This window comes from Poecile atricapillus, chromosome 28, assembly GCF_030490865.1.
Source record: "Poecile atricapillus isolate bPoeAtr1 chromosome 28, bPoeAtr1.hap1, whole genome shotgun sequence".
In the NCBI taxonomy this organism is placed as follows: domain Eukaryota; kingdom Metazoa; phylum Chordata; class Aves; order Passeriformes; family Paridae; genus Poecile; species Poecile atricapillus.
Window position 1 is genome coordinate 2,638,486 of NC_081276.1, and position 23,868 is coordinate 2,662,353.

Sequence of the window (23,868 nt, forward strand, 5' to 3'; positions counted from 1 at the left end):
CTGCCCCCACCCACCGGCCGTGGGTGCACGGCCACACGTGCCGGGTGACACCCACGCTGCCCCCACGGCGGGCACCACACCGCAGGCACAGCGCTGGTGCCGTGGATTGCTCCATACTGGGAGCACTGGGATGAGCACAGCCCGGCAGCAGTGCCGGGGGCGGTGGGGAGAGGAGCCAGGATGGGGTGCGGGGGGGTGAGAACCACCCTGACACCTGAGCTGGGCCGTGAGGGGGGCTCTGCCCAGCCTCACCCACCGCCAGCGACCCCCTGTTCTCAGCAGCATCGGGGGGCCCTGGGCGCGGTGATGTCACCCTGTGGCGTGGCACGATGTCCCCGTGTCCCGGCTTGTCCCCTGCCGTGCCACAGACACCTCCTGCGGGTGCCGTCCTGTGCCGTGAAGCCAAGCCATGGCTTCGGGACCTGTGTCAGCTCACACCCTGCAGCACCCACCGCCCCCCCGGGACCCCCCAACCCCTGAGCCGAGCCCATGGGGAGGCAGCAGCTCTTGGGACCCGCCAGGGACGGAGCGGGGGGTGCGCAGGGGAGCACCCACAGCGGGATTGTTCGCGTGTCCCCGCCGTGAGCGGCTGCTGGCGCTCGTCCCTGCGTGCACACACGCGTGTGCGTGTCCCCCGCGTGCCCTCCCGGCAGCGATTGCCTTACAAGGCCGCCGTGTTGCTCCTGCTGCGGTCGGAGGCTCTTCCCTTTGCCAAATTTGGCACGGACCGGGGGTGTGGGAGGGGGGCCCGGGGGCTGCAGGGGGGCAGGGGGGGGAGCCCGAGGTCTGCTCTACCCGAAATGACGTCAAAGCGGGGTGCGGGGTGCCCGGTGTGGCACAAGTCACCGCAGGAACCTGAGCTGCTTCCGCTCCCCCCGGCTTCCTCTGGCTGCTCCTGGGGGTTCAGGCTCCGGCCAGGCCCCCCTCCCAGCCCCACACTGGCCCCCCCATGGGAAGAGCCGCTGGCTTCCCATCCTGTCTGTGAGGTGCTGAGTGCCCCACGGAGCTCTGGATTGTTCTCTGTCCCCAACCCCGGGTTGCGGGGACATGGCAGGGGGGACATGGGCAGCCACTCCTGCCCCCCCGCCCCCAATAACAGCGCCCCAGCTCAGCGCCCTACCAGGATTCACCCCACCCGAGGTGCCTGGAGGTGACAGTGTCACCGTGTCGGTGTCACAGCACAGCTCCGGGGTGTCCCAGCCCACAGTGTCCCCCCCACAGCCACAAACACCCCGATCCCCCCCGGCCTCCAGCTTCCTCCCAGGGGTGCTGAGGGTTGCAGTAAGAGCGTTGCATGGGTGGGATGGTGCTGACACACGTCCCCAGCCCCTCACCCCATCACCTTCCCCGGGGCAAATACAGGTGGGGAAACTGAGGCACGGCCGCATTCACGGCCACCAACCCCCCCCCCCGCCCCGGCCCGCGGCCACCCCGCCGTGACGCAGGAGGGAGGGAGGGAGGGAGGGAGGGAGCTGGCAGGGAGCTGGCACTCACGGCCAGCCCGGCTGGTGCAACCGGCCCAGCTCCTCCGGGCAGTGGCCGGTGGGACCAGACTGGGAGCACCCAGTCAGTGAGCACCCAAGGGCTGGGGTCTGGCACCCAGAGAGAGCTGGAAACACCTCGAGGAGACCCCAGACCTGTTCCCCGTCCAGGGAGGATGGGGAAGCTGCATCACCCCCCTCCTTCCTCCCGCTGCAGGTACAAACACAGGTGTGAGTGCTGAGCAGGTGGGTGCACAGGTATGGGTCACCTGTGGCTGTGCCATGTCCCCTGACACCCACAGGGTGCCCAAGCAGCCCCTTTCTCCCCACCCTGACACCAGACACGATTGCATCCAGACTGCCCAAATTTATTTCAAAAATAAAAAATAAAATATTAAAGACCGAAAAAGCCTTGCTCTCCCCCCCGCCCCCCTTTCCCCAAAACACACACAAAAAAAAAAAAAAAAAAAAAAAAAAAGACTTTTACAGACAAAAAACACATCACGTGGGGGCTCTATTTGCACAGATCCTGACGGAAAAAAATCCAAGTCGGACAAGAAAAAGGATCCTACGGCCTATGAAGACTATGTCAGTATTGGCTCAGTCGGGTCATTAATGTCTATAAATACCGGCCCCGTGGCTGGGACCGAGTTTGGGGTTATTTATTCAGGTTTTTTTTTTCCTTTTTTTTTTCTTCTCTTTTTTTTTTTTTAAGTTAAAAAGAAAAAAAAAAATCCAACCACCCAAGCGGCGGGTGGGAAGGAGTCCAGCGACTCGGAAGTTGGGCTCGGCCGCAGAGGGAAGGCGCCTTGGCTTCTCCCTCCCCAAACAAAATTAACACCCCCCCCCCCAAAAAAAACAAAGCCCTCCCACCCCCGTCCCCCCTCCCCAGGCTGCGGTGGTGGGGCCCAGGCACACGTTGTCCCCCCGGCCGCCCGGGGGGGCCCAGCCCCACAGCCGAGCAATGCTACATATAGAAGGGAAGGAAAACAAACGGCCCCCAAATCCGGGGGGCTCCAGCACCTCCGAGAGAGACTTCATCTCCTCCTGCCTGCGCCGGGGGGGATGGCACAAGGTGGGGCCAGAGCCCACCCGGCTGTGCCCCTCTTCACAGCAAAGCAGCAGCTTCGATACGCCCCAGGGCCCCCCCATGGGTGCCTGGACCCCCCCCCCAGCTGGGGAGGCTGCAGGGAGGGGGCAGCTCCTGCTGCTCCCCCCCCCATCGCCCCAAACCCAACCGAGCAGGGGGGTGGGAGGCTCCCCCTGACACGCAGGTCAGCCCAAGGCGTCTGGTCGCAGGAAACAGCAAATCTCGAGGAGCCCCGGCCCGCGACACCAGCACTGCCTCCCCACAGCGGGGGCGGCGAGCGGGACCCCCCGGCACAGTCCCCCGGGGCCCCGGCTCTCTATGCTACGACAAACTCGGATTTCATCTCGGCCTTGACCTCCGGCTTCCAGACCGAGTCCTCGAAGTCCAGGTCCAGGCTGCCCTCGCTGGAGACGCTGCTGTTGCTGTTGGTGCGCCCGGCCTTGCGGTTGGGCACCCAGTGGTACGGAGCCCTCGCGTCCCGCCGCGCCTTCCGCCGCAGCCGCTTCTGCTGCAGCAGCAGCTGCAGCCGCTCCACCTTGCAGCGCGTCGCCCGGTTCTCCGTCTGCCGCAGCCGGTCCCCTGCAAGGGGAAAGGGGAAAAGGGGGTCACAGAGGGTTGCCATGCAATGCCAGGGGGGAGGATATGCCAGCCCCTCAGGTGTGGCATGGATATGTGGATGTCCCTGTAACAGGCAGGGTGCCCCTTGTAATGGAGGAGGATGGGTCATGGTGGGGTTCCCTGGTGGGGATCCCATGCTGGGGATCTCATGGTGGGGGATCCCATGGTGGGGATCCCTGGTGGGGTTCCCTGGTGGGGTTCCCTGGTGGGGTTCCCTGGTGGGGTTCCCATGGTGGGGGATCCATGGCTGGACACAGCCCACACCAGGTAGCCCCCAATGGCACAGGCACATGGACACCCCCATAGCAGGTGCTCTCCAAAAGATAAAGGGTGAGGTGGTTATAGGAGGGTGGCCTGACCCACATCCTGGGGGGTCACATTGTCCCCCATGGCACGGTCCCTTGGATATCCCAAAAATAGAGTGCCCACCACAGCACCAGGCTGGTCCCCAGTGACCTACAACCCTTTTTTGGGGCGCAGGGTCCCCACACAACACCTCTTCTATCCTCCTGGGTGGGTGGGGAGGGGTCCTGGCCCAGAGCAGAGCTGGAGGCTGGAAGACCCAGCCACACCAGCAGGGGCTGGAGCCAGCATGAAGCCACCCCTGTAGGGACCAGGACCACTCCTGGCAAGGAGAGAAGGGAGAGCAAACCCCGAGGGGGCTGAGCCAGCACTGGTGGTTTCACTTCTTCCCTCTAAGCAAATCACAGGGGTCCAGTGCGGGTGCCTGCGACACCTTCTGGCCCCAGGGCTCCCAGGTGTGCACCCAAAAATGCCAGGGGAGCGGCTGCCATGCCCACCTTCATCACCAATCTGGGGAGATGGGTTTGGAAAGGGGGAGCCAGAGTCTGGGTGACCCCAAAATCTCAGCCCACACAGCAGGGACAGGCCTTGAGCTCCCAGGGCAGCATGGACACCACAGCCACTCCCCCTCATCCCCACCCACACAGGGATGCTCTGACCCCACAGGGTTTGCCAGAGATGACAATGCAGGGTGGGTGGGGCGACCTCACTGAGTCCCCAGGGCTGCTGATTGTCCCCAAACATGCAGCCCCTCCTGACTGACACCTGTCAATCATCCAGTTCCCAGTCCCTCTCTGCTCATCCCAGCCATGGACCAGGGACCCCAAAGAGGTACCAACCTCAAACCCCAACCCCTCTCTACTCGAGGGCAGCCGGACTCACCACTGGGCTTGCACATCCGGATCTGGCTTTGGCACTGGACAACGGGGTGCAGGGTGGGGGCGGCGGCCGCCGGCAGCGGCTCTGAGGTAGTTTTGGTGGCGAGGTCCGGAGAGGCAGGCGGCGAGGAGGAGGAGGAAGAGGAGGAGGAGGAGGAGAACTGCGTCTGGCAGCGGAGCTGTGTCAGGGACTGGGGCATGCCCTGGTAGTGTCTCGTGGCGCTGAGGAGGTCGTTGAGGATCTGCAGGATGGTGCCGATGTCCCGCCGTGGCCGCCCGCTGCTGTCCTGGCAGTTGGGGTGCAAAGTGCCTGGAGAGGAGGAAGAGGTGGGTGTGAGACAATCAGCTCCCCCAGATCCACAGCCCCATCACCCCCAACATCCCCCCAGAGCCCCCTGGAAATTCAGCAGCGCGTACCGGAGAAGGTCCCTGAGAAGACCCCAGGCGCGTGGTTGACGAAGCTCTCGATGACCGCCCCAGGCTTGCGGGATCGGGCCGAGGGGGCCGGACTGCTGCCCGGGGAGCTGCTGCTGCGGGAACCACAGTCCACCTGGAGGGGAGAAACGTGGGATCAGCCTCGCACACAATCCTGCTCCTGACCTTCTGCCACCCCGCAAAGAGCCAGGTCAGGAGAGCCCAGACAGGGAGCAGATGCAGCAGGCACCAGTCCCAGTTCTGCTGGCATGCAAGGAACCACCCCAGGGGTCCCCACAGCCCCCCCTGCCCTGCTGTGCAAGGGGGAAAGGGAAGCAACAGCAGCAGCTCCTGCCCACCCATGGGGACAGGCAGGGTAAGAGCTTGGGTTACACCCTGCACTTGAGCCCCTCCCTGGGACCTGGGGACATTCTAGAGACCAGACTGGGGACAACCCATTTCCACATATGAGGAAATCGAGGGAGGGCCAGGCATGACCATGACTGAGCTGGGAAAGCCACAGCTTCACCCCCCCCCCTTTCCCAAAGGCCCCAGGACACCCCCAGACTCACCTCTGAGCAGGAGGAGACCACGCTGCTGTTCACCGTCTGCGTGCTGGCCCCGTGCGACCGGAACATCCCGGCGGTGACGGGAGCGGCGTGAGGGGCGTTACAGTACACGGGGGGTGCCGGCGCGGCGGGCGTGGGGCTGGGGGCCGGGCTCTGCTGGCACGTGGGCACCACGGGGATGCGGGCGAAGCCTGAGCCGCCGGCACCGTGCAGCGTCCGGCAGTGGGGGCTGGCGCTGGCCCCCGCCTCGCCGCGGCTGGCGATCAGGTGCCGGTGCTGGAGCTGTCCGGTGCTCTGCTGAGCCGCCAGCTGCAGCTGCACGAACATCATGTGGTCACCCACACGCAGGGCCAGGGTCAGCGGGGACCGGCCTGACAAGAAGTCGTTGACCTGGGGAGAGAGAGAAGGGACTCTCATCAGCTGTGACACAAGCAGCAGCACGGTGGTTGCCCCTACAAGTTCCCTTGGCCATAGGGATGGGTCACTGAGGCAGAGAAGGGGTGACTCCCTCCCACAACCCCTCCCAGGCCCTCACCCATGCCAGGCTGGCAGGCGAGCCCAGCTGCCGTCCCCACGCGACCCCAGCCCGGTGCCAGCTCCATCAGCTGATGCTGCCGGGGGGTATTTTTCTTCCTTCTGCCCTTCCTGCCCTTTATTCCCCACCGCTGAGTGGCCGTGCATGCCTGGCCGCCCTCCCCGGCGCTGGTCCCGGCGGGCAGGGACGGGCACGGGCCGCAGCTGGGACTGCCCAGAGCCGCACGCCTGGCCAAGGGCCAGCACTGCTGCTCCGGCCAGCGGGAGGGGTGTCCCCCCCAGCTCAAGGGGGTGCCCCTGCTCGCACAGAGGAGGGGGCAGGTGAGGACATGCCGGGTCCCTGCGTGCCCACCGCTGTGACTCAGGCAGTGCAGCCCACCTGCCCTCCTCCCCCCGCTCAAGGCAGCTGGGGGTGGGGGACAGGCCCTGCCCAGCCCGGAGGCTCCAGCTCCGGCAGGTGATGGAGCAGCTGCAGCGTGGAGACAAGAGCCAGGGCCTGACCCTCCCCAGGCTGCAGCTGTGGGGGCCCCCAATGCCCAACACCTGCCACCCCCAGCTCACACCCCTCAGCCTCCCCCCAGTCGCATAAATCACTTGGCAGCCGTGGCAGGGAACAGGGGAGCCCCCCAAGCACTGCCCCACATTCTAGGGGGGGGGGCTGGGACAGCCGTGAGCCCCCCCTTGCCCTCATTTGTGCTGCAGGGGGGCTGTGCCTCTCACCCCTGCCAGCCCAGATGGGTTTTTGGGGATGATGCGCCCGCTTCCACCCTACACCCCCCTCCCTATTCCAGGGCATGCAGGGCCCGGCTTTCCCAGCCTGTCACGTGCAGCTCCTGATATCACCCACCCACATCCTACGGCATCGTTGGGGTGCAGCCATCGAGGGGGTCCCCCGTGGGCCCAGCAGTGCCCCGTGCCCAGTGCTGCAGAGCGGGGCCCCCCTGGGCCCCCCCAACCCCGGCCCCGCTCCCCCACACCCCGCTGCCGCGGGGGCCGGTTCTGAGAAGCCGTGGGAAAAGCAGCTTTAAAAATACCAGCAGCAAAGCCCCGAGCGTGTCAGGCGGAGGCTGCAGAGGAAGGGGTGGGCGGGAAGGAGACGCTGCAGCTCTGGACACGGAGGTTACGGGGCGAGGGGGCGGGAGAGGACAGCGGGCGTGCACATGGGCACACGTGTGCACACGCGTGTGCGCGCACGGAGCACCGGCGCTGCGTGCACCCCAGTCCCCCCCCCCCCACCCCCCCGTCCTGCCTCAGTTTCCCTTCCCATAGCAGCCTGGATGGCCGCATGCCAGGCTGGCAGCCCCATCTGCACTGTTTGGCCCCATCCCAGCTCTGGCCACCTCCAGCCCCTGTGTGGAGCCCTCTCCACGGCTGCTGGGCCACCCCAGCCATGCTGCTTCTGCTCTCTGAGCCACTTAGGGGGTACATTTCACACAGGGACCCCACAGACCTCAACACCAGGTCCAAGCACATTCACTAAAGCGTGGAAAGGGGACCCAACTGGGTCCTGCTCCCACACTGGGCTCCTGAGCTTTCTTTCACAGCCCCATCCCAGCCTCCTCCAGGCCCGGCTCTGCACCCAGGTGTGCCCGGGGGAGCCCCGCGCACCTCCCCGGGGCCCCCTGACGTCAGCCGGGCCCGCGGCCGCCTCCCGCTCCCTCTGACTCACCCCTGCCCTGCCTGACCCTTCGCCAGCACCGGGAGAAACCAGAGCACCCCAAACCCGGCCAGGCTCACGCTGCCGGCGCTTCCCAGCAGCACCAAGAAGCCCCCTCCATCCCCACGCACGGGGGTCCCAGCGCCCTCCGTGGCACCCCCGGGCTGGGCCGTGGCACGGAGCCGGCCCGGTCCCCGCGGCGCCCCAGCCCCAGGGCTCCCAGCACCCGCCCCCACGCCGCTGCCAACCTTCCCCCCCCCGGCGAAACCAGCCCGCTCCAATGCAAACACGTCCCACCCAGCCGCCCGCTCGGCCGCCCACGCCGGGAGGACCCCGTCCCTCCCAGCCGGCTCCGCCGCGGGGGCCGGGACAGCCTCGCCGAGGGGGCTGGGGCTGCTGAGCCCCCCCAAAGTCCCCGTACCTAGGGGTCCCCTGGGACCCTGCCAAGCCCTGGGGGACTCAGCTGCGCTGTACCGGGCTCGGGGCCCGCAGGGATGGGGCAAGTGTCTCCCAGCTGCTTCTCAGAAACGCCGATGACTCAGAGAACGCTGCATTCCCGCCTCGCTCCACGCCTGGCCCCGCGTCACCCCGGCCCCCAGCCCCAGACACCCCCAGGCCCCCAACCCTGGGCTGGCAGAGAGCCCCCAACGAGCCCCTGCCCTGGATGGGGAGGGCAGCACCCCCAAACAGGCACCAGGAAACCATCCCGGGAGATCCAGATGGCAAAGGCAAGGCCAGGGCAAGGATGAGTAGGGGGAGCAGGAAATGCTCCCCCCTCCCAAGCCCCTGCGGGGTGTCCAGCTGGGCACAGCTGTGCCCCCATCCAGCCACCTGTGTCTGTGCCAAGGGGGCAGAGGAACAGAGCCCCCCAGCCACATTCCTCCTGCCCAGGAAGAGCAGGATGTGTCATCCCCCTCCTCTGTTCCTCCTCCTCAGCACTCCTGGGCAGAGGGATTGGGGAAGGAAGAGGCAGTGGGACCAAATGCTTGCCATCCCTGGAAAGCGGGGGCAGCCATGTGGGGAGGAAGGAAGTGCAGGAGCATTTCCAGGAAGCCCCCGTGCCCGGCAGCCGCTTCCCCAAAGGCTGGGGAGGGGGTGGCAGCGCCCCGGCCCCCCCGCCACCCCCAGAGGAAGCAGCTCAGCTCTCCCCGTGCTCCGGAGGCTGCGTGACGCAGGCAGAGCCCAGCAAAGCATGAATGGGAGGAGTGGTTTCCTGCCCCCCCGCCGCCCCCCAGGTGCTGGCGGTTCCTCCTGCTCAGCCCTGGCTTCCTGAATCACCAACCGGAGGAACCTGCGGTGGGCAGGGAGGTGCGGAGCCGCTTCCCACAGCCAGTGCCAGACCGTAGCCCACCCACCCTCCTCCGCCTGCTGTGCTTGGTCTGGGGGGGCCAGAGCCCTGTGCAGGGGGGTACCCTGAGCTCCACGGGCTCCTGGCTCCCCAGTCCACCACACCTCCCTGCCCACACCAGAGCAGAGCTGTGCAGCTCCATCAGAAATACCTGCAGCGCTGAGGGCAGGAGGTGCACTATGACCCCCCCCAGGCCAGGCTGCCAGAACCAGCCCCCTCCCACAGCTCTGCACCGCAGCTGGGATGGGGGCACAGACCCTTCCATGGGACCCCAGCAGCCTCTGGCACTGGGGATCCACTGCGGCACCAGTCCAAGCTCACTCCCCCAGCCCCCATGGGGTTAAACCAGCTCCCAAAAGTCAAGGTCACCCCGGGCAGCCAAGGGCACTGCGGGTCAGTCCCTGTGGTCAGGGCAGCCTGGCCCTCACCCCATCCCCATGGGGGGCACAGCAGAGCCCCCCACCAGCCCCTTCTCTGATCCCTGGCACCGCATGGGGCTCAGTCCCTTCCCAGAATTTAACAAGGTGGGTTTATAAAAACCCTCAAAAACCCAACCCTTAAAAAACCCGAAGCTGCAGCATCGGCCAGAAAAAGGAAGGAAAGAGTTTCGCAGCAGTAACAGAGACGGAAAACAAAGGAGCGGGGCCTGCGCGGCTGGGGGTAAATTCCACCTTCGCGGCAGGAGCTGGCGGCTGCGCACGCACCCACGGCTCACCCACGGCTCTCCCACCCTGGGAACGCTTCCGCCCCGCAGCTGAGACCCCCCCCAGCAGCGAGGACCCCCCCCAGCCGCCCACTTCCCACCCCTCCAACAACTCCACAGCGATTCAACCACGGTCCCGCCAACGCCGCCCACTTGGCCCCTTCCACGCCCCTTCCTTGGCAGCCGGCGCCCCAGCACAAGGCCACGGAGCAAGGAACAAGGAGAGGGTCAGAACACCTCGGCACGGCCAATCTGCACCCCCCAAGGATGGCTCCAAGGAAAGGGGGAAGAACCCTTTTGGCGTTGGGGGGGAAGCCGGGCTCTGCAGCCCCACGAGCTCCCTGCATGGCCCTGCCAGCTTCCTTAACATCCATCACAGCCGTGGGGCAGATGGGCAGCCCTAACCCTGCACCCCAGGGTGGGCAGTTTGGGGGGGGCTGCAGCCCCACACCTCCGGGCAGGGCTCTGAGCCGCCCGGCTCTGCCACCGACCTGCGGCGTGACCTTGAGTGAGTCATTTCACCTCCCCAGCTCCCGGCTTGTTTGGGCTGCGAGGCTGCGGCGTGGGACCTCCCTGAGCCCGGTGCTGCTCAGGGTGACGGTGCCCGCCCCGGGCACCACCCTCAGCGCTCCCAGCCCTGCTGAAGGTGAAACCTCAGCGAGGCACCAACGCCAAAGCTTTTGGGAGGGGAAGCAAAGTCAGGCTGCAGCTGTCCTTCCCCACCCGCCCTCCGCCTTTGTCTCCATCCTGCCCCGGCATCCAGCCCCTCACCTGAGTTTCAGTTAAGCTTTCCAGAGCTTGCATCACCGACTGTTCTGGCCTGGACGCCTGGGACTGGAAAAAAAAGGAGGAGGGGGGGGATTAACGTTACAAATGCAGCGAAGGAGGGGGCGTCCGCAGCAGGAGGGAGGGATGACATGTCACTTCCACTATTTCTACACAAGCCCTGAGAAAGGAGTGAAATACTAAACCTGCTGCCGTGCCCAACCCAGCGCTGCCTCCTCAGCGAGAGCTGGGGCAGCAGAGCCGCGGGGCTGCCAGCACATCACATCCTCATCCTTGCCCGGGGCTTTAATAATAGACAGGGACGAGTGGGAGGGATGGAGGGAGCAGCAGGAAAAGGCCACTCACCATCAAGCCGGCCTCCACGGTGGGCACCAATGTCAGCTTGCTGCCTTCCACGACCCCCAGGTCCTGCAGTTTGCCAGAGCTGAGGCGGCTGTGAGGGAACATACCAAAAGCAGGGTCAGTGCAGGTCAGGCAGCCCCCCCAGAGGCTACACACGAGAGGGGGACACCAGCTGCAAGTCTGGCTGCTCCCAGAGTATCAACAGCACCCCAAGAACCCCTAACCCAGGAAATTCCAAGCCTTTGCAGGTAGGAGGGAACCCTGGCACCCCACTGCTCAGCTGCCCCCCGGGGGAATGCACGGTGTGGGGCAGCCCTGTCCTGGGCACGGGGCAGTGCTGAGGGGGCCAGAGGAGAGCTTAGCTGTGGAGGGGGGTGGGAGCACGGGGTTCGTGGCACAGGAAACCTGCCCACGGCGGGGGGGGCGGTTAGAGAGAAGTTGGGACCAGTGTAGGTGGGGGAGGCAGCACTGGGAACGTGCTCCCTCAACCCCGCGGGTGCCGGCAGATGGATGCGGTGTCCCCGTGTGTCCCCCCCAGCTTCCTCCCTGATGCGGGAAAGACTCTCCAAGTTACTCCCGGCCCGGCCCCACGCGGGCCCCGCTCCACGCGGGGGGTGCGCAGCCCCTCGGCCCGGGCCCCCGGCAGACAAAGGCCCCCCCGCCGCCTCCGGCGCTGGGGGCTCAGGGGGGGCCGGGCCGCGCCGCCGCCGGGGCTGAGCCCAGAACAAAGGGCCGGGGCACGGCCGGGCCCCGCCGCCCACAAAGGAGCCCCGGCAGGGCCGGGCGAGGGGGCGGCGGCCGCGCTCCCGGCCCGGCCCGGCGCCCCCTCCCTCCCTCCGCCCCGGAGCCCCCCCCTCTCCTTCCCTCCCTCCGGCCCGGCCCCCGCTCGCCCCCGCCGCGGCCCCCCGGGCTGCCCCCCCGCCCCCCGCCCCGCACAGGAATGGGGCCGGGAAGGGGGAGGGGGCGGGAGCCTTTGTGCGGTGCCGAGCCCGGTACGAGGGGGCCGCCCCCGCGCCCAGCCCCGCTGTCGGGGGCTGGGGACCCCGGGCCTCCCGAGCCGCGCCGAGCCCCCCCGTACCGAGCCGTGCCGTACCTCTCTTTGTGCAGCAGCGCCAGACGCTCCTTGGGCACCTTGAGGCGCTGGGACAGCCGCCGCTTCAGCCCCTCCACCGTCTCCTCGGCGGGCACCGAGAGCTCATAGCGGGTGCCGGTGGTGGTGTGGATGTAGAGGTTCATGGGGGGCTCGGGTGGCCCCACCTCGCAGGCGGGAGCCCCGCGGCTGCAGCTCCTGGCGCCGGGCTGCGGGTCCATCCGCCGACCTGCGGGGGCAGCGGCGGTCGGTGTCGGGGGGCGACGGCGGGACGCGGCGGGGGGGGGGGCGGCGGGAGCGGACAAAGGAGGGAGCGGGGCCCGCTCCGCCACACGCCCGGCGGGACCCACGGGAGCTCCGGCTGCGCGGCGAGGCCTCGGGCGGGGGCCGGGAGGAGGCGGGGGGCGGCTAGGAAGGGGTTCCCCAAGCAGGGCTGCACCGGCCGTGCCTTCCGCGGCCCGGGCGGAGAAAATAAAATATATATATTTATAAAAATAAAAAATATAAAATCTCCCGTTCTCGCCCCGCTCCGGTGGCTGCCGCGGGAAGGGGCGGGGGGAGCGGTGGAAGCGGCGCTGCCTGCCCCTGCCTGCCGCCTCCTTTCTTTCTCCTCGCCGCCGCTCTGTGCTCTCGGTGCGAGGTGTCTGGGGGCGGGGTGAGGCCCGAGGCCGCGGCGAGGGGCGGGGAGGCCGCCTCGCTCCCCCTTCTCTGGGGCCGGACCCGCCGAACCGGCCGCCGCTCGCGCTGCCGTGGGAGCACCGGGGGGGGAGGGAAGTTACAATGTAGCAACGTCCCGCGGGCGGGGCCTCGCCCTCATTCACTCCGGCTCCTCCGGCGGCCGCGGCCAATGGGAGCGCGCCGAGCGCCCAGACATCCGCGGCGGCGGCCAATGGGAGGCGGGCGCAGCTTCCCCACGTGGCCCGGTGGGCGGGGCGGTCCGGCCGGATTCCTCCCGCCCACGCGGCCGCGAGGCCCCGCCCCCGGCCCCGCCCCCCGCGCGCCCTCGCGCCGCGCCTGGAGCCATTCATAATCCCGGCGCACAACAAAGGGGCGCGGGGGGCTCGGGGGTCCGGCCGGGCTCCGGCAGTACCGGGCACCCGCCGGGCCGCCCCTCGCCGGGCAGCCGATGGGCTTGGCGTGCGAGGCCCGGGCGCCGCGGAGGGGTGAACGCGGGACACGGGCAGGCGCCGGCCCGGAGCGCCGCGGCGGGGGCGGTGAGCGGCCCCCGCACCGGAGGAGGCCGCGGCGGGAGGTGACTGCCCGCGGGGCCGGGCGGGAGCCGGAGCCCCCGGAGCCGAGTGACGCCGGGACACAAAGGCGGAAAGGGCGGGGAGGACACGCACAGTCACCCGCGGCCGGTCACACCCGCCCGGTCACACGCACCCGCCCGGTCACCCTCCCGGTGACGCCGTTACAGCTACGGGGAACTGTCCCGATGAGGGGTTGAGCCCCCTTTACCCCCCAGCACGCTCTTGCCCCCCCCACTCCCGCAGCTGGAACCTCCACCCCAGCGGCCCCGGCCCCGCCTGCCGCCGCCCGGGGGGTGGAACGGGCACCCCGCAGCCTCGGGGCCCCGTCCCGGCGCCCGCACTGGGGGGGCTATGAGTCAGCAAAGCGCGGGCGCCCTCTGCCGGCCCCGCTGCGCCTCCTGAGCCCGGGGGGGCCGCGGGGGCCGCACCGGCGGCGCGCCGGGGAGCCCTTACCGAGACACCGGGTGGTCCTTACCGAGACACCGGGCGGCCCGGCCGCGGTGCGCCCCGGAGCCGCCGCTCGCCCACCGGGATGGAGAGCCCCTACCCGGGCAGGCCCCCCCCCCCCACCCCGGGAACGCCGGGTCTCGGGAGCGAGGAGCCGCTCCTCGGGACGCAGCGGGAGCCGGGCGGGCGCACCGGGGTCCCGACAGCTGGAGCGAGGAGAACCGATCCAGCTCCCGTTCCCCGGAGGCAGGCAAAGCTCCAGGTGACCGAGGACACGGAGGGTCTCTGAGGGTGAGCATAGCTCCCGAACAACCCAAGAGGGGCTCTGCCGTGCGTCCCCCCCCGGGAACCGCGGGGAAGCGGGGCCACCCCTCCCGCTCCGGGGAAAGCAACCGAGAGAGCGCGGTCCCGGTCCGCGGATCCCCCCGCAGCCCGACCCGGGCCCCCTCCAGCTCGGCGCGGCTCCACTCACCGAGCACGGCCCCGCGGATCCCGGCGCAGCGGGAGCTCAGCTGCCTCCGGCGGCAGAAAGAGGGAGAGATACCCCAGAAACGTCCCGGGGGGAGGTGGTGGTCGGCGCTGTCACCTCCTGAGTGCTGCAGCCGGTCCGAGCGCAGCCCTGACGCGGAGCTGCCGGGGAGGTGCCCCAAGTTTTATCCCGCACCGCCCGGGGTGGAGCCTGGCAGGGGCAGGGACCGGGCAGGGACCGGTCTGGCCCCGGCAACGGCCCCGGCAACGGCCACGGCCCCTGCCCTGGCGGTACCGGCACCTGCTCCCGCGGGGGGTCCCGGTACTTGCCCCCGGATTTCAGTCCTGTACCAGGGGTCCCAGCCCCTACCCCCTCGTTTCGGATCCCACTCCCGAGATCTCGACTCGCTGTCCTCTAATCTCGGTATCAGCCCACCGGGGGCGTCTCAGCCCCTGCTGGGGTCCCGGCTCTGCCGCTGCTTCAGGCAGGGCTGGAGCGACTTGCCCTCCACGGGCCATGGGGAGGGGACAGACCGGACACCTCTCCCCCTCCTCCTGCCCCGTCACCGGGGTCAAAGTCAGTCCGTGGGCAGGGAACGGATGGGCTGAGTTCTCCTTGGGAGCCAAGCGTCAAAGCTGCTGCTGCCCGTGGAGACTCAGTGATGTCTAATGCCGAGACTCTCTGATGTCTAATAACAAGGTTGGACCATTCCTCCCCCAGGGATTCCCTCTGCCCAACCACTCAGTTCCCAGCAAGGACACAGACTTAGCCCCGCAGGGCTTTTAGAGCAAGGGGGAAACGGGCTGGTGGGCGCCGGTTCCGGGGCGTGATGCCCCGGGTGCCACGGGACAGAAGCTGCTTCCTCCTCCCGGGCCAGCGGCACAGGGAGGGTGCTGGGGAGATGCTCATGACCTCGGGCTGCCTCGCCGGGTCTCTCCCTCACAGACAATGCCCTGGCACACCGAGACACAAAGCAGCTGGAGGGGGGATCTGGCGGCCAGTCTGCAGTGGGGAGACCCAGCCCATGAGGCAGCAGCGCCAGGGCCCGGCAGGAGCCAAGGGGGGCTCTCCGAATCCCCAAAATGCTGCTGCTGCTGTGTCCCTCCCGCCCGGCGTCCCCTGGGGTGGGTGCAGATGGCTGGGTGGGAGCGAGGCCACTCGTGCAAGGCAGAGAGCCGGGCTGGGAGGGAGCCTTTGTCACACAGCTCACAGCCCCCCGCCTGCCCCAGCCCCCTCCAAGCTCTCGGGGAGAGATGAGCTCAGGCGGCTCCGACTCCGGCTCCTGCCATTGTTGTCCCTGGGAGAGGGGCCGGGGCAGGGATGCGCCATTGTTCTCCCCGGGAGCTGTGGAGCCCCGGGCCTGCAAAGCCGCCCCTTGGGGGGCCACATCCCCTGCTGGCTGTGCGGGGTGAGGCCCTGGAGCAGCGAGGAGAGAGGACAGACACAGGTTTGGCCCTGCCACAGCTCAGGCTTGTGCACCAGGAGGGGCCGTGGTGGGGACAAGGTGTCACACCAGAGCCACTCCCGCAGGGAGCAGGGTCTGGCCGCCAGCTCCCAGCCCCCCATCTGTAGGGAGGGACAAGGGGACATTATGGCCGTGGCTGGGAGTGGGGCCCGCTTGGGTTCTTTGGCAGAGCAGCCATGCCCCAAGGGCAGGGCATCTCCCCACATCCTGGCAGCCCTGAAGAGCCCCTTTCCCAGCCGCCACCCTCCTCACACAGCTCCATCTCCTTCCTGGGAGGAAGCTCATCTCCTCCGGCAATCCCATGACTCCAGGAGCTGGTGCTTTAGGAAGTGTGTGCAGATTTCAGTATGGTTGAAGGTATCTGGAGCCTCCAGAGACACAAGCTGGGAGATCCCAGGATTCCCAGCAGCCTGGATTTTGTGTGTTTAGTTTATTGTGTTGCCCTGGGAATAAATCGTTAAAGATTACAGGCAGACTTGGGCATAATTGCTGCGCGGCATCCGAGGCTCCTGCGTCTCCAGAGGGAGCGTTCTCCAAACCCCACACGGCTGAGCAGCTCGGGGAGAGACGATCCGACGAGCAAATACCTACACAAATCCCGCTGCAGGCCACACGCAGCTCCCGCAATCCGCTTAGCTAACCTGGGCCCTGGGATTAGCCCCCGCCGAGGCTCACGCACCCGGGAGGGCGGCGCGGGCACCGGGTGGAGGAGAGGGACTTACCCAGGTCCCACCGGGACACTTCCCACGGGGCCTGGGCACGTCCCGGTGTCACGGCAGAGCCAGGGCAGGACCGCGGTATTGGCCCCTCTGTGTCCCACGGTCCTGCCGGCCCCAGCTCCAGCTGGGAGCCCCGAATCTTTTGGAGGCTGGTTCTTGGAAGTCCTCTCCCTCGAAGGAAGGGAATTCCCAGCCCTCTTTCTTCGGGGAAATCCCCCACCAGCCCCGGGCAGCAGCTTTTCTCTTGTGTCTCTCTTTCCACCCCCCTCCAACCCCCCCCTTTTTTTGGACTGAATTCTTGGCTGGTTCCACAGCTCTGGCAAACCGGGGATTTTATCGCAAGTCTCTGCATTCCCCTCGCAGGCGCGGGGTCATGGGATTAGGGCAGAGCTGACTCCGGCTCCGGAGCAGGGAGAGGAGGGGAGAAGAGAGGGCGTTTTCGCTCCTGTGGCTGTAGAAGCCGCCGGGCTGCAGCCGGGGTGGGGGACCCAGGTGGGACGGGGATCCTTTTCCTCCCTCAGCCCCCAACCTGGAGAGAGGAGCGACCCCGTAAGGGGCTCCCAGGCCCGCGGTGCCCAGCTGGGGCCTCGCACGGAGCTGCCGCAGTGAGTGGGAGCGTTCCCACGGGCGCGGGGCCAGCGGCCGGGATCATGCGGGGCACACCCCGGCAGGAGGGTGCAGCCGAACCACTGCACCTCCACCCGCCCGGCCCAGCCCACCAGGGCACCGCCGAGGTGGGAGCGGTGCCGGGCTGGGGGTCCCGGCGCCCCCTCCCCGTCCCCCGAGCCCCGCGGGGCCGAGCGGCTCAGCCTTAGTCACGGTGGCAGCGGTGACTCAGTCGCCCGACGTGCTCAGGTGAGCCACCGCTGCTGCCGTGAGTAAGGAGCTGCTGATCCCACCCTCCTGACACAACGCTGGGCACAGACCCCCTCCGGAGCCCCCTCCGGAGCCCCCCATCCCTCCAGGCTCGGGGGGCCTCGTGGCGGGCGCGGATGTCCTTGGGCAGGACGGCGGTGCCTGTGCCGGTGACGCTGGCGGGGCTGTAAACACCCAGGCGTGTCCTTAGAAACACACAACCGGCTCTGTGTGTTCCCAGCTCTCGGGGACGTGTCCTGGTGGCCTTTGGCAGAGTGTCCGGGCGTCACAGCCTGGGGACACTCCAGCTGCCAGCCCGATGCAGCCGGAACCAGTGGCCCTGCCTGGCTTCACTTGCCATGCCCTGGCTCTGGGGCACCCCACACTCGTGGGGGCTCTGACCCCCACCCTGGCCTCGGGCCTGGGGAGTCCCAGGGATGAAGTCACCCCTGGAGTGACTCAGGCAGCCCCCCTTGAGGGGCTGGGCACACAGCGAGCAGGGGGACCCCAGCACAGGCCAGATGGCTCAGGCCAGACCCCAGGGTGAGTCAGCTCTCGTGGGGGGCTGGGGGGAGTCACCAGAGCCCCCCACCCGCCTGGCCCCAGCCCCAGCCCCAGGCAGGGTGGCGAATCCCTCTGGATTTAGCAGTGCCCAGGTGTGGAGCCATACTTGGCTGTGCTGGGCCATGGCCCTGCTGCCACGGTGAGGCCAGGGCTATTCTGGGCTCCCTGAGCTCATGGGCCCCTTCGGGACACTGAACTCCAGTCCCTGCTCTCATCCCAGTGGCTCCCAGTCCCCTGCCTCACTGCCTCCCTGCCCGTGGCCCCCTCAGCTGGGAGCAGGCAGAGCTTTGGGCCCCAGCCCTGCTTCAGCCTGGAGTTGTGATGAGATGAGCAGGGAGAACCGTGGACCCCATCCCAGGCCACCTCCTGTCCTGCTCCACGCCCCAGCTCTGCCTCTGTCCCTTTTCCCCTGCAGCCCCTGTGTCCCCCAAGCCCCATCCTGCCCCAGCTGTGTGCTGGTGTGGCAATTTTGGCAGTTGCAGAATTGAGGTCAGGAGAGGTCCTGGTGGTTCCATCGGTACCGTGGGCACACACTTCCAGCTTGTGCCCACCAATGGGACCCTCCCCTGGGCACAGCCAGGGGCTGAGACCCTCCCAACAGGGCAGGACTCAGCTCCTGTGCCTGGGGAGTCCTGAAAACACAGGTGGGAAACTCTCAGGGTGAGAAGGGGCATAGCCCCCTGACCACTGTGACCAAGAGGCACCAGGGCCCTGATCCCCCACACCTCCCATGCCCCCTGACCCCCCATGCTCCTCCCTCAGTGCCAGCAGCTGTTTCCCAGACGCTGCCACATTTCTTGGTTTGTTTTAAATCCCGGCTCCAGGAGTCAGCCGACAGCTCAGCTGTTGGTGGTGGTGTTATTATTGTTGTTATTATCATTATTATTACTATAAATGCTTAAGCGAGTTGCCAGCCTTGGGGAGGGGAAGGACTCAGGATTTTGGGAGCCTCTGTGGATGCACACTGAACCTTGTTCTTGGGGTGACCCAGGCTTGTAAACCCGAGGGAAAGTAACTCCCTATTCCGCCGTATCCACTCCCATCCCACCCTATCCCAACCCATCCCATCGCACTCCAGCCCTCTGATCTCACCGTGGGCTCACCCCGTCAGGCGTCATCCCCAATCCTGGGAATGCTCGCACACAGGGTGACAGAACCATGTGGGATGGATCCCGAGCCCGTGCCCAGAGCCGGGGGTGATGCCAGCAGGGGATCCCGGTGCCCGGGGGGGGTGCAAGGGGGGTGTGGGACGGGTGCCCTACGTGCTGACACACGGGCTCACACTCAGCACCGCGGCATCACCGCCCCGCGCCTGCCCCCGGCTCCCCTTGGAGCTGCCTCAGGAATGCGGGAACCTCACCCGGGCAGGGGGTGCGGTGCCAGCGGGCACCTCTCCACCCTCCATCGCCTTGGGAGGCCGGCGGGGGGCTGGCAGCCCCCCAGCCCAGCACGGGACGGGGCAGACACAGCCCTGGTATGGGCCCAGTGCCGTCCCTGCCCCCCTGCAGGGCTGGCACCCCTTGACCCCCAAAACCGGGAAGGAGGAACAGGATCCATGCAGGCAGGATGTGCCCCAGGAAACCCCGACTGGGGCGGGATGGGGACGGGAGGAGGCACTTCCTCCTGCTCTTATCCCTTCACACACAAGTGCAACCCCTTCCCTCCGAGGAGGCACACGCGTGCTCACCCCGCACGGGCACACGAGCTCCGTGCGTGCTCGCTCGGCCCCGCTGGGTGCTGCACCCACACCCACGTTCCCACACCCACGGGCACAGGCACCCCCTCCCTTCCCAGCCCCCTGCGCTCCCCCGCGGCCGCAGTTCCTGTTTACGGTGATGGAGCCGCCTGCCCGGCCCTCCCGGCACGGGGGGGGGGCTACCGGGGCATTGCTGCTGCTGCCGCCTCTCCCGTGCCTGGCAGCGGTGCTGATGGGTTCCCGGCTGACGGCTGTGTGGGATCACCCCACGGATGCAAGAGCACGGCCCATTCTGGGAACAGCAGCAGGAAATCCTGACGGGGAAGAGAGCCGGAGCCCGTGTGGCATCAGCACGGCCGGATGTCACAAAGCTGCTGTGTGTGGAGTGTGGGTGCCCCTGCCTGGCACTGCCGGGCACTCTGGTGTTGGGATGTCCCAGCAGGGCCGGACTCTCCGCCTGGAGCGGGGCCCCATGCCCGGGTCGGGGGATCAAGGGAGGTTCCATATCCAGGGTCCAGGTGTGTCCCAAGCAGCCGAGGGAGGAATCCAGCCCTGGGCCGGACCCACTGTGCCACATTCCCCAGCACCGAGCCACGCTCTGAGGAGCCGGGCTCAGCTCATGCCAGCACCCGACCTGTGGGGAAACTGAGGCACCAGCTGGGGAAGTGACTCACCTGCACTGTGGCCTTTAAATGCACTGCTCCGATTAGATAATGGGCGGAAGGATCAGAGGGAGCCCAACAGTCCCTCATTAAACCTTGGGCTCCCCAAAGAGCCTTCAGCTCCGTGGGAGCCCGTGGCCACCTGGGCCGATGCTGGCCCGCGGGAGGCAGCCCTGCCCAGAACCCACCCACTCACATCCGCAGGCGGCTGCAGCACCTCGCATCTGTCCCTGTCGGAGGGTTCCTGCCCACAGGAGATGCTGCCCCTCCCACGTCCCCCCAGGAGGCTGCAGGAGCTGGGGGGGAGGCATTTTGCAGCCCCCTGGCAGGGCCCTGCACCTTTGGGGTGCGCTACCTGGGACACAGAGGCTGCAGCCGGCCGGGGTCGGGGCCGCAGCCCATCTGCCGAGACAGGATGTGGGGCCGGACGGGGGACACAATATGGGGAAGTGAGAAGGGGACAGCGGGGACGGGGACATCCCGTCGGCACAAGTGGGCTCACGACCCCTCCAGTCCCCAGAGCTCCCGGGTACCCGGAGCTCCGACTCCATCAGGTCCCCTGCGCGCCCCCAGCTCTCCTGGTGCTGCCGCCTCCTGCACCTGCCTGGCCCGGGGGGCCCTGCCTGCAGCGGCCTGTCCGCGGGCGGCCGGGACGCGAAGGAGCTGGTTGGGCCGGGCAGGTGTCGGGTGGGAGCGGGGTCCGCTCAGCCCACACAGGTGTGGCCGCGCCGGCTGCGGCAGCAAAGCTCCGCGCCCGGCTGGCCCCGTCTTGCTGGGTGGCAGGAGCCTCCCGCGCCGCTCGCAGCCCGGGGCGGGCGGGCACACCCCGTCATTACCCCACAGCAGCTGCCGGCGCTGCCCAGGCAGGGAGGGGACGGCAGGGCCGGCACGGCCAGGTGGGGACGGGGACGCTGCGAAGGAATGGCCCAACCGTGTCGGGTCCTCGCCGGCTGCGGGGAGGGCGAGCGGGGGGTTCGGGGCCCCTCCGTGCGTGGGACCCTGCGGGGGCACCCCCATCGATGCCCCCGACGCGTGGGGGAGGCAGCCGGGGTCAGGCCCAGCAGCTGCTCGGGACGTGCCCCGTGGGTCCGCAGCGCACAATGACCCCATTGAGGTCCCGCGGGGCGGGGGGGGGACACCCAAGGTGGTGGTGGCAGAAGTGACTCCAGTGTCACGCCAGGCCTCAATCCTGCTATTTATACCCGGTGGAAGGGTGGCCTTTGAGGGAATGGGGATGGAAGCGCTGCCGACCCCTCCCTGCCGCATGCCGGGGCATCCCGGAGGGCAGCGGCCGCGGCCCCCCCGGCCTTCCCTCCCCACCCCACGCCCCAGCCCGGCGCCAGCCCCGCCAGGAAGAGCCCCAGCGCCGGGACCAGCTGCAGCCGCTTCCTCCCGGCCCCGCCAGGAACCGGGGAGCCCGCGGGGGCTCCAAGCCCCCGGCTGCAGCGGGGCAAAGAGAACTGATGGAGCCCCAGGGCGTGCAAGGGTCTCGCACCGGGCACCTGGGTGCTGGATGCCAGGATCCAGCTGGGAACTCCTTGGGAACCTCCCAGCTTTACCAAGGGCGAAGTCCCGGCACATCAAAGGCGGGCGGAGGCAGCGGGAGCCGGGGCAGGAGCCTTTGGTCCCTGCCAGCGCCCGGCTCCACCACCCCACGGAGCTCCCACCGCCCTGCACCGGGGTCCCGTGCCGGCACACCTGGGTCCGGGGTCGTGCCCCCCTCCACGGCGTGGCACCCAGCCCATCGCTGTGGCAACCGCCACCAGCTCCGGGTGTATTTTCTGCACCAGGGCCGCCGTGGGAACCTGGACGGGTGCCACCTCATTCCGCTGGGCTCTCTGGGCCGCCTTTGTAGCCGGCGTCGAGCCCAGCTGGCAGCCGCTTCCTCCCCGGGCTCCCCCTGCCCCGCGCGGGTCACGGCCCCGGCCGGGAGGCGGTGGCGGGGGGGCTTTGCTGGAACCCCCAGCACGAGGCCACGCACCCCCCCCGGCCCCCCACGGCTTTGGGCCACCTCCAGCAGAGCCAGGCGCGAGTGGCCTCCAAGGCCGCCCCGAGCGAGGGCCGTGCCCATGGCCACGGGGCACCGAGCCCCTGCCAAGGCAGCTGGGACCCCCAGGGCAACGCGCCTCCCCCACCACCCCCTGCCTGACTCCGGCAGCTCCCGGGGGGCTCCTCCGCAGGGGTGGAATCGCCATGCGCAGCAGCACGGTCTGAGATTCCCATGTCCCGTTCCCACTCTCCCCAGCCTGCCAGTGCCTTTCCCCATCCGTGCCTCAGTTTCCCCACGAGAGAACGCGCCCCGGGCCAAGGTTTGCCGCGTGGCCGGCGCGGCGCTCCGGGGCTGCTGGCCCGGGAGCAGCATGACAAGCTCTGTCGTGCTGGCTGCAACACCCGCCCTCCCCAACGCCCGCCGGCGCTCGCTCTTGTGCCCGGATTTTGGGGGTGAGGCTGCTGGGGCGACGCTCCCCATGGCTCCGCCGCCATCTGCAGGCAAAGCACCCCCAGAACCGGGACCGAGGAGCCCCAGCCGGGAGAGATCCCGGTGCCAGACCCCGAGCTAGGTCCCGTTCCTCTCCACAGGGTTTTCCCTGAGCTGTGCCACGCTCCCTCTGCGGGGCCACGTGCGTGGGAGGGCGTTGGAAAAGGAGCATTTTCCAGAGCTGGAAACCCAGAGGAAAAAGGCTGCCGGCCGGAACGATTAAGGCTGGCGAGTTAATGATTACAGCAGTTCCCCCCCACCCCGTCCTAAGGAAGCTGTGAGGATTCGGCCTTCGAGCCGCCCAAGGGCGACGTGGCCCAAGGACACTCCGGGCTGTGCTGGCAGCGAGTGGAGCCTCCGCTGACCTTCCCACGCCGGGGCCAGCGCCAGCACCCGAGGGCCTGCGGGTGGGAGGGGGCCAGGTCTGCACCCCAGCGCTGCAGAGCTTTGGGGAGTGGCACCCCGGGGGTCCCCACATCCTGCAGCTCCCTGGCAGTGGGAGGAGTAAGGGAAGCCCCTGTTACCCCCACCCTGATGCTGCAGGGTGGGCACCGATGGTGCGGGGAGGCAGCTGGGACGGGCAGGATCCCCAAAGCGCCAAGGTTTGGGCAGGGAAAGGGGCGGCTCTGCCGGATGAGTCAGCCCAGTGGGAGCGGGGTTTCCTGGGGCTGCGGTGGGGTTTGGGGTTGTTTTCCTGCACAGAGAGGAGAGCTGGAACCTTTCGCCTGCATTCGGGACTGGGTGGGACGGGGAAATGCCACGCGGCCAAACGCGGGGAGCGCCGCCAGCACCGGGAGATTTGGCCTGGCAGAACCCGGCCCGTCTCGGAAATCATCCCCCGGAGAAGCGACGCCGCCGGCAGAATCCGTGATGCTTCACTTTCCGAGCGCTCCCGGCCCCGCTCCCCACCCTCCATCTGGCAGCAGAGGATGCGAGTCATGGGCGAGAGCCCTGGGTGGAAAGGGAGGAGGGGGGGCAACACCAGCCCTCCCCCCGCTCCCACCACGTTCCGGGCAGCCCTTCCCCTCTCACACCCACCACGCCCCAGCCCAAAGCCGGAGACAAACAGGTCCCGGGCTCCCGGGAATAACTCCAGCACGCTGCCGATGCTCCCTGTCCTGCCTGGCCCCCAAAGGCAGGGGCACCTCGGCACCCCAAAAAGAGGCAGGAAGCACGGATGAAGGCTGCCGTGCCCCAAGGCAGGTGCCAGCACTCCAGGGATAGGAAAATGCCTCACTGGTGTCACAATCCAGGCTGATGTGGGAGGGGAGAGGAGGGAGAGTCACCTGCTGAATCACATCATCATCCACACCAGGGCTGTCCCCCACCTCCCTGCCTGCCCCTAAACTGGGCTCATCCCTGCAGCGCCGGCACAGCCTGGGAGCAAGAAAGGGCTTTGCTTCTGGAGCAGCCACAGCCACACATCCCCTGCACCGAGTCAGGCCATTT

General features: G+C 68.2%; 2 protein-coding genes across 2 annotated transcripts; one reads left to right on the forward strand and one right to left on the reverse strand.

Moving 5' to 3' along the window:
• Positions 1 to 2,366: 2,366 nt before the first annotated feature.
• Positions 2,367 to 14,136, reverse strand: MIDN (midnolin). Its single transcript, XM_058858425.1, has 8 exons — positions 13,983 to 14,136; positions 11,817 to 12,042; positions 10,727 to 10,814; positions 10,367 to 10,429; positions 5,357 to 5,743; positions 4,788 to 4,920; positions 4,375 to 4,680; positions 2,367 to 3,150 (listed from the first exon to the last, which is right to left on the reverse strand). The coding sequence occupies exons 2-8, from the start codon at positions 12,032 to 12,034 to the stop codon at positions 2,888 to 2,890; spliced, it is 1,458 nt and encodes a 485-aa protein (XP_058714408.1). The 5' UTR covers positions 12,035 to 12,042; positions 13,983 to 14,136; the 3' UTR covers positions 2,367 to 2,887.
• Positions 12,940 to 16,978, forward strand: LOC131589152 (basic proline-rich protein-like). Its single transcript, XM_058858306.1, has 4 exons — positions 12,940 to 13,215; positions 13,307 to 13,418; positions 13,467 to 14,269; positions 16,685 to 16,978. Exons 1-4 carry the CDS (start codon positions 12,940 to 12,942, stop codon positions 16,976 to 16,978), a joined length of 1,485 nt encoding a protein of 494 aa, XP_058714289.1.
• The last annotated feature ends 6,890 nt before the right edge of the window (positions 16,979 to 23,868 follow it).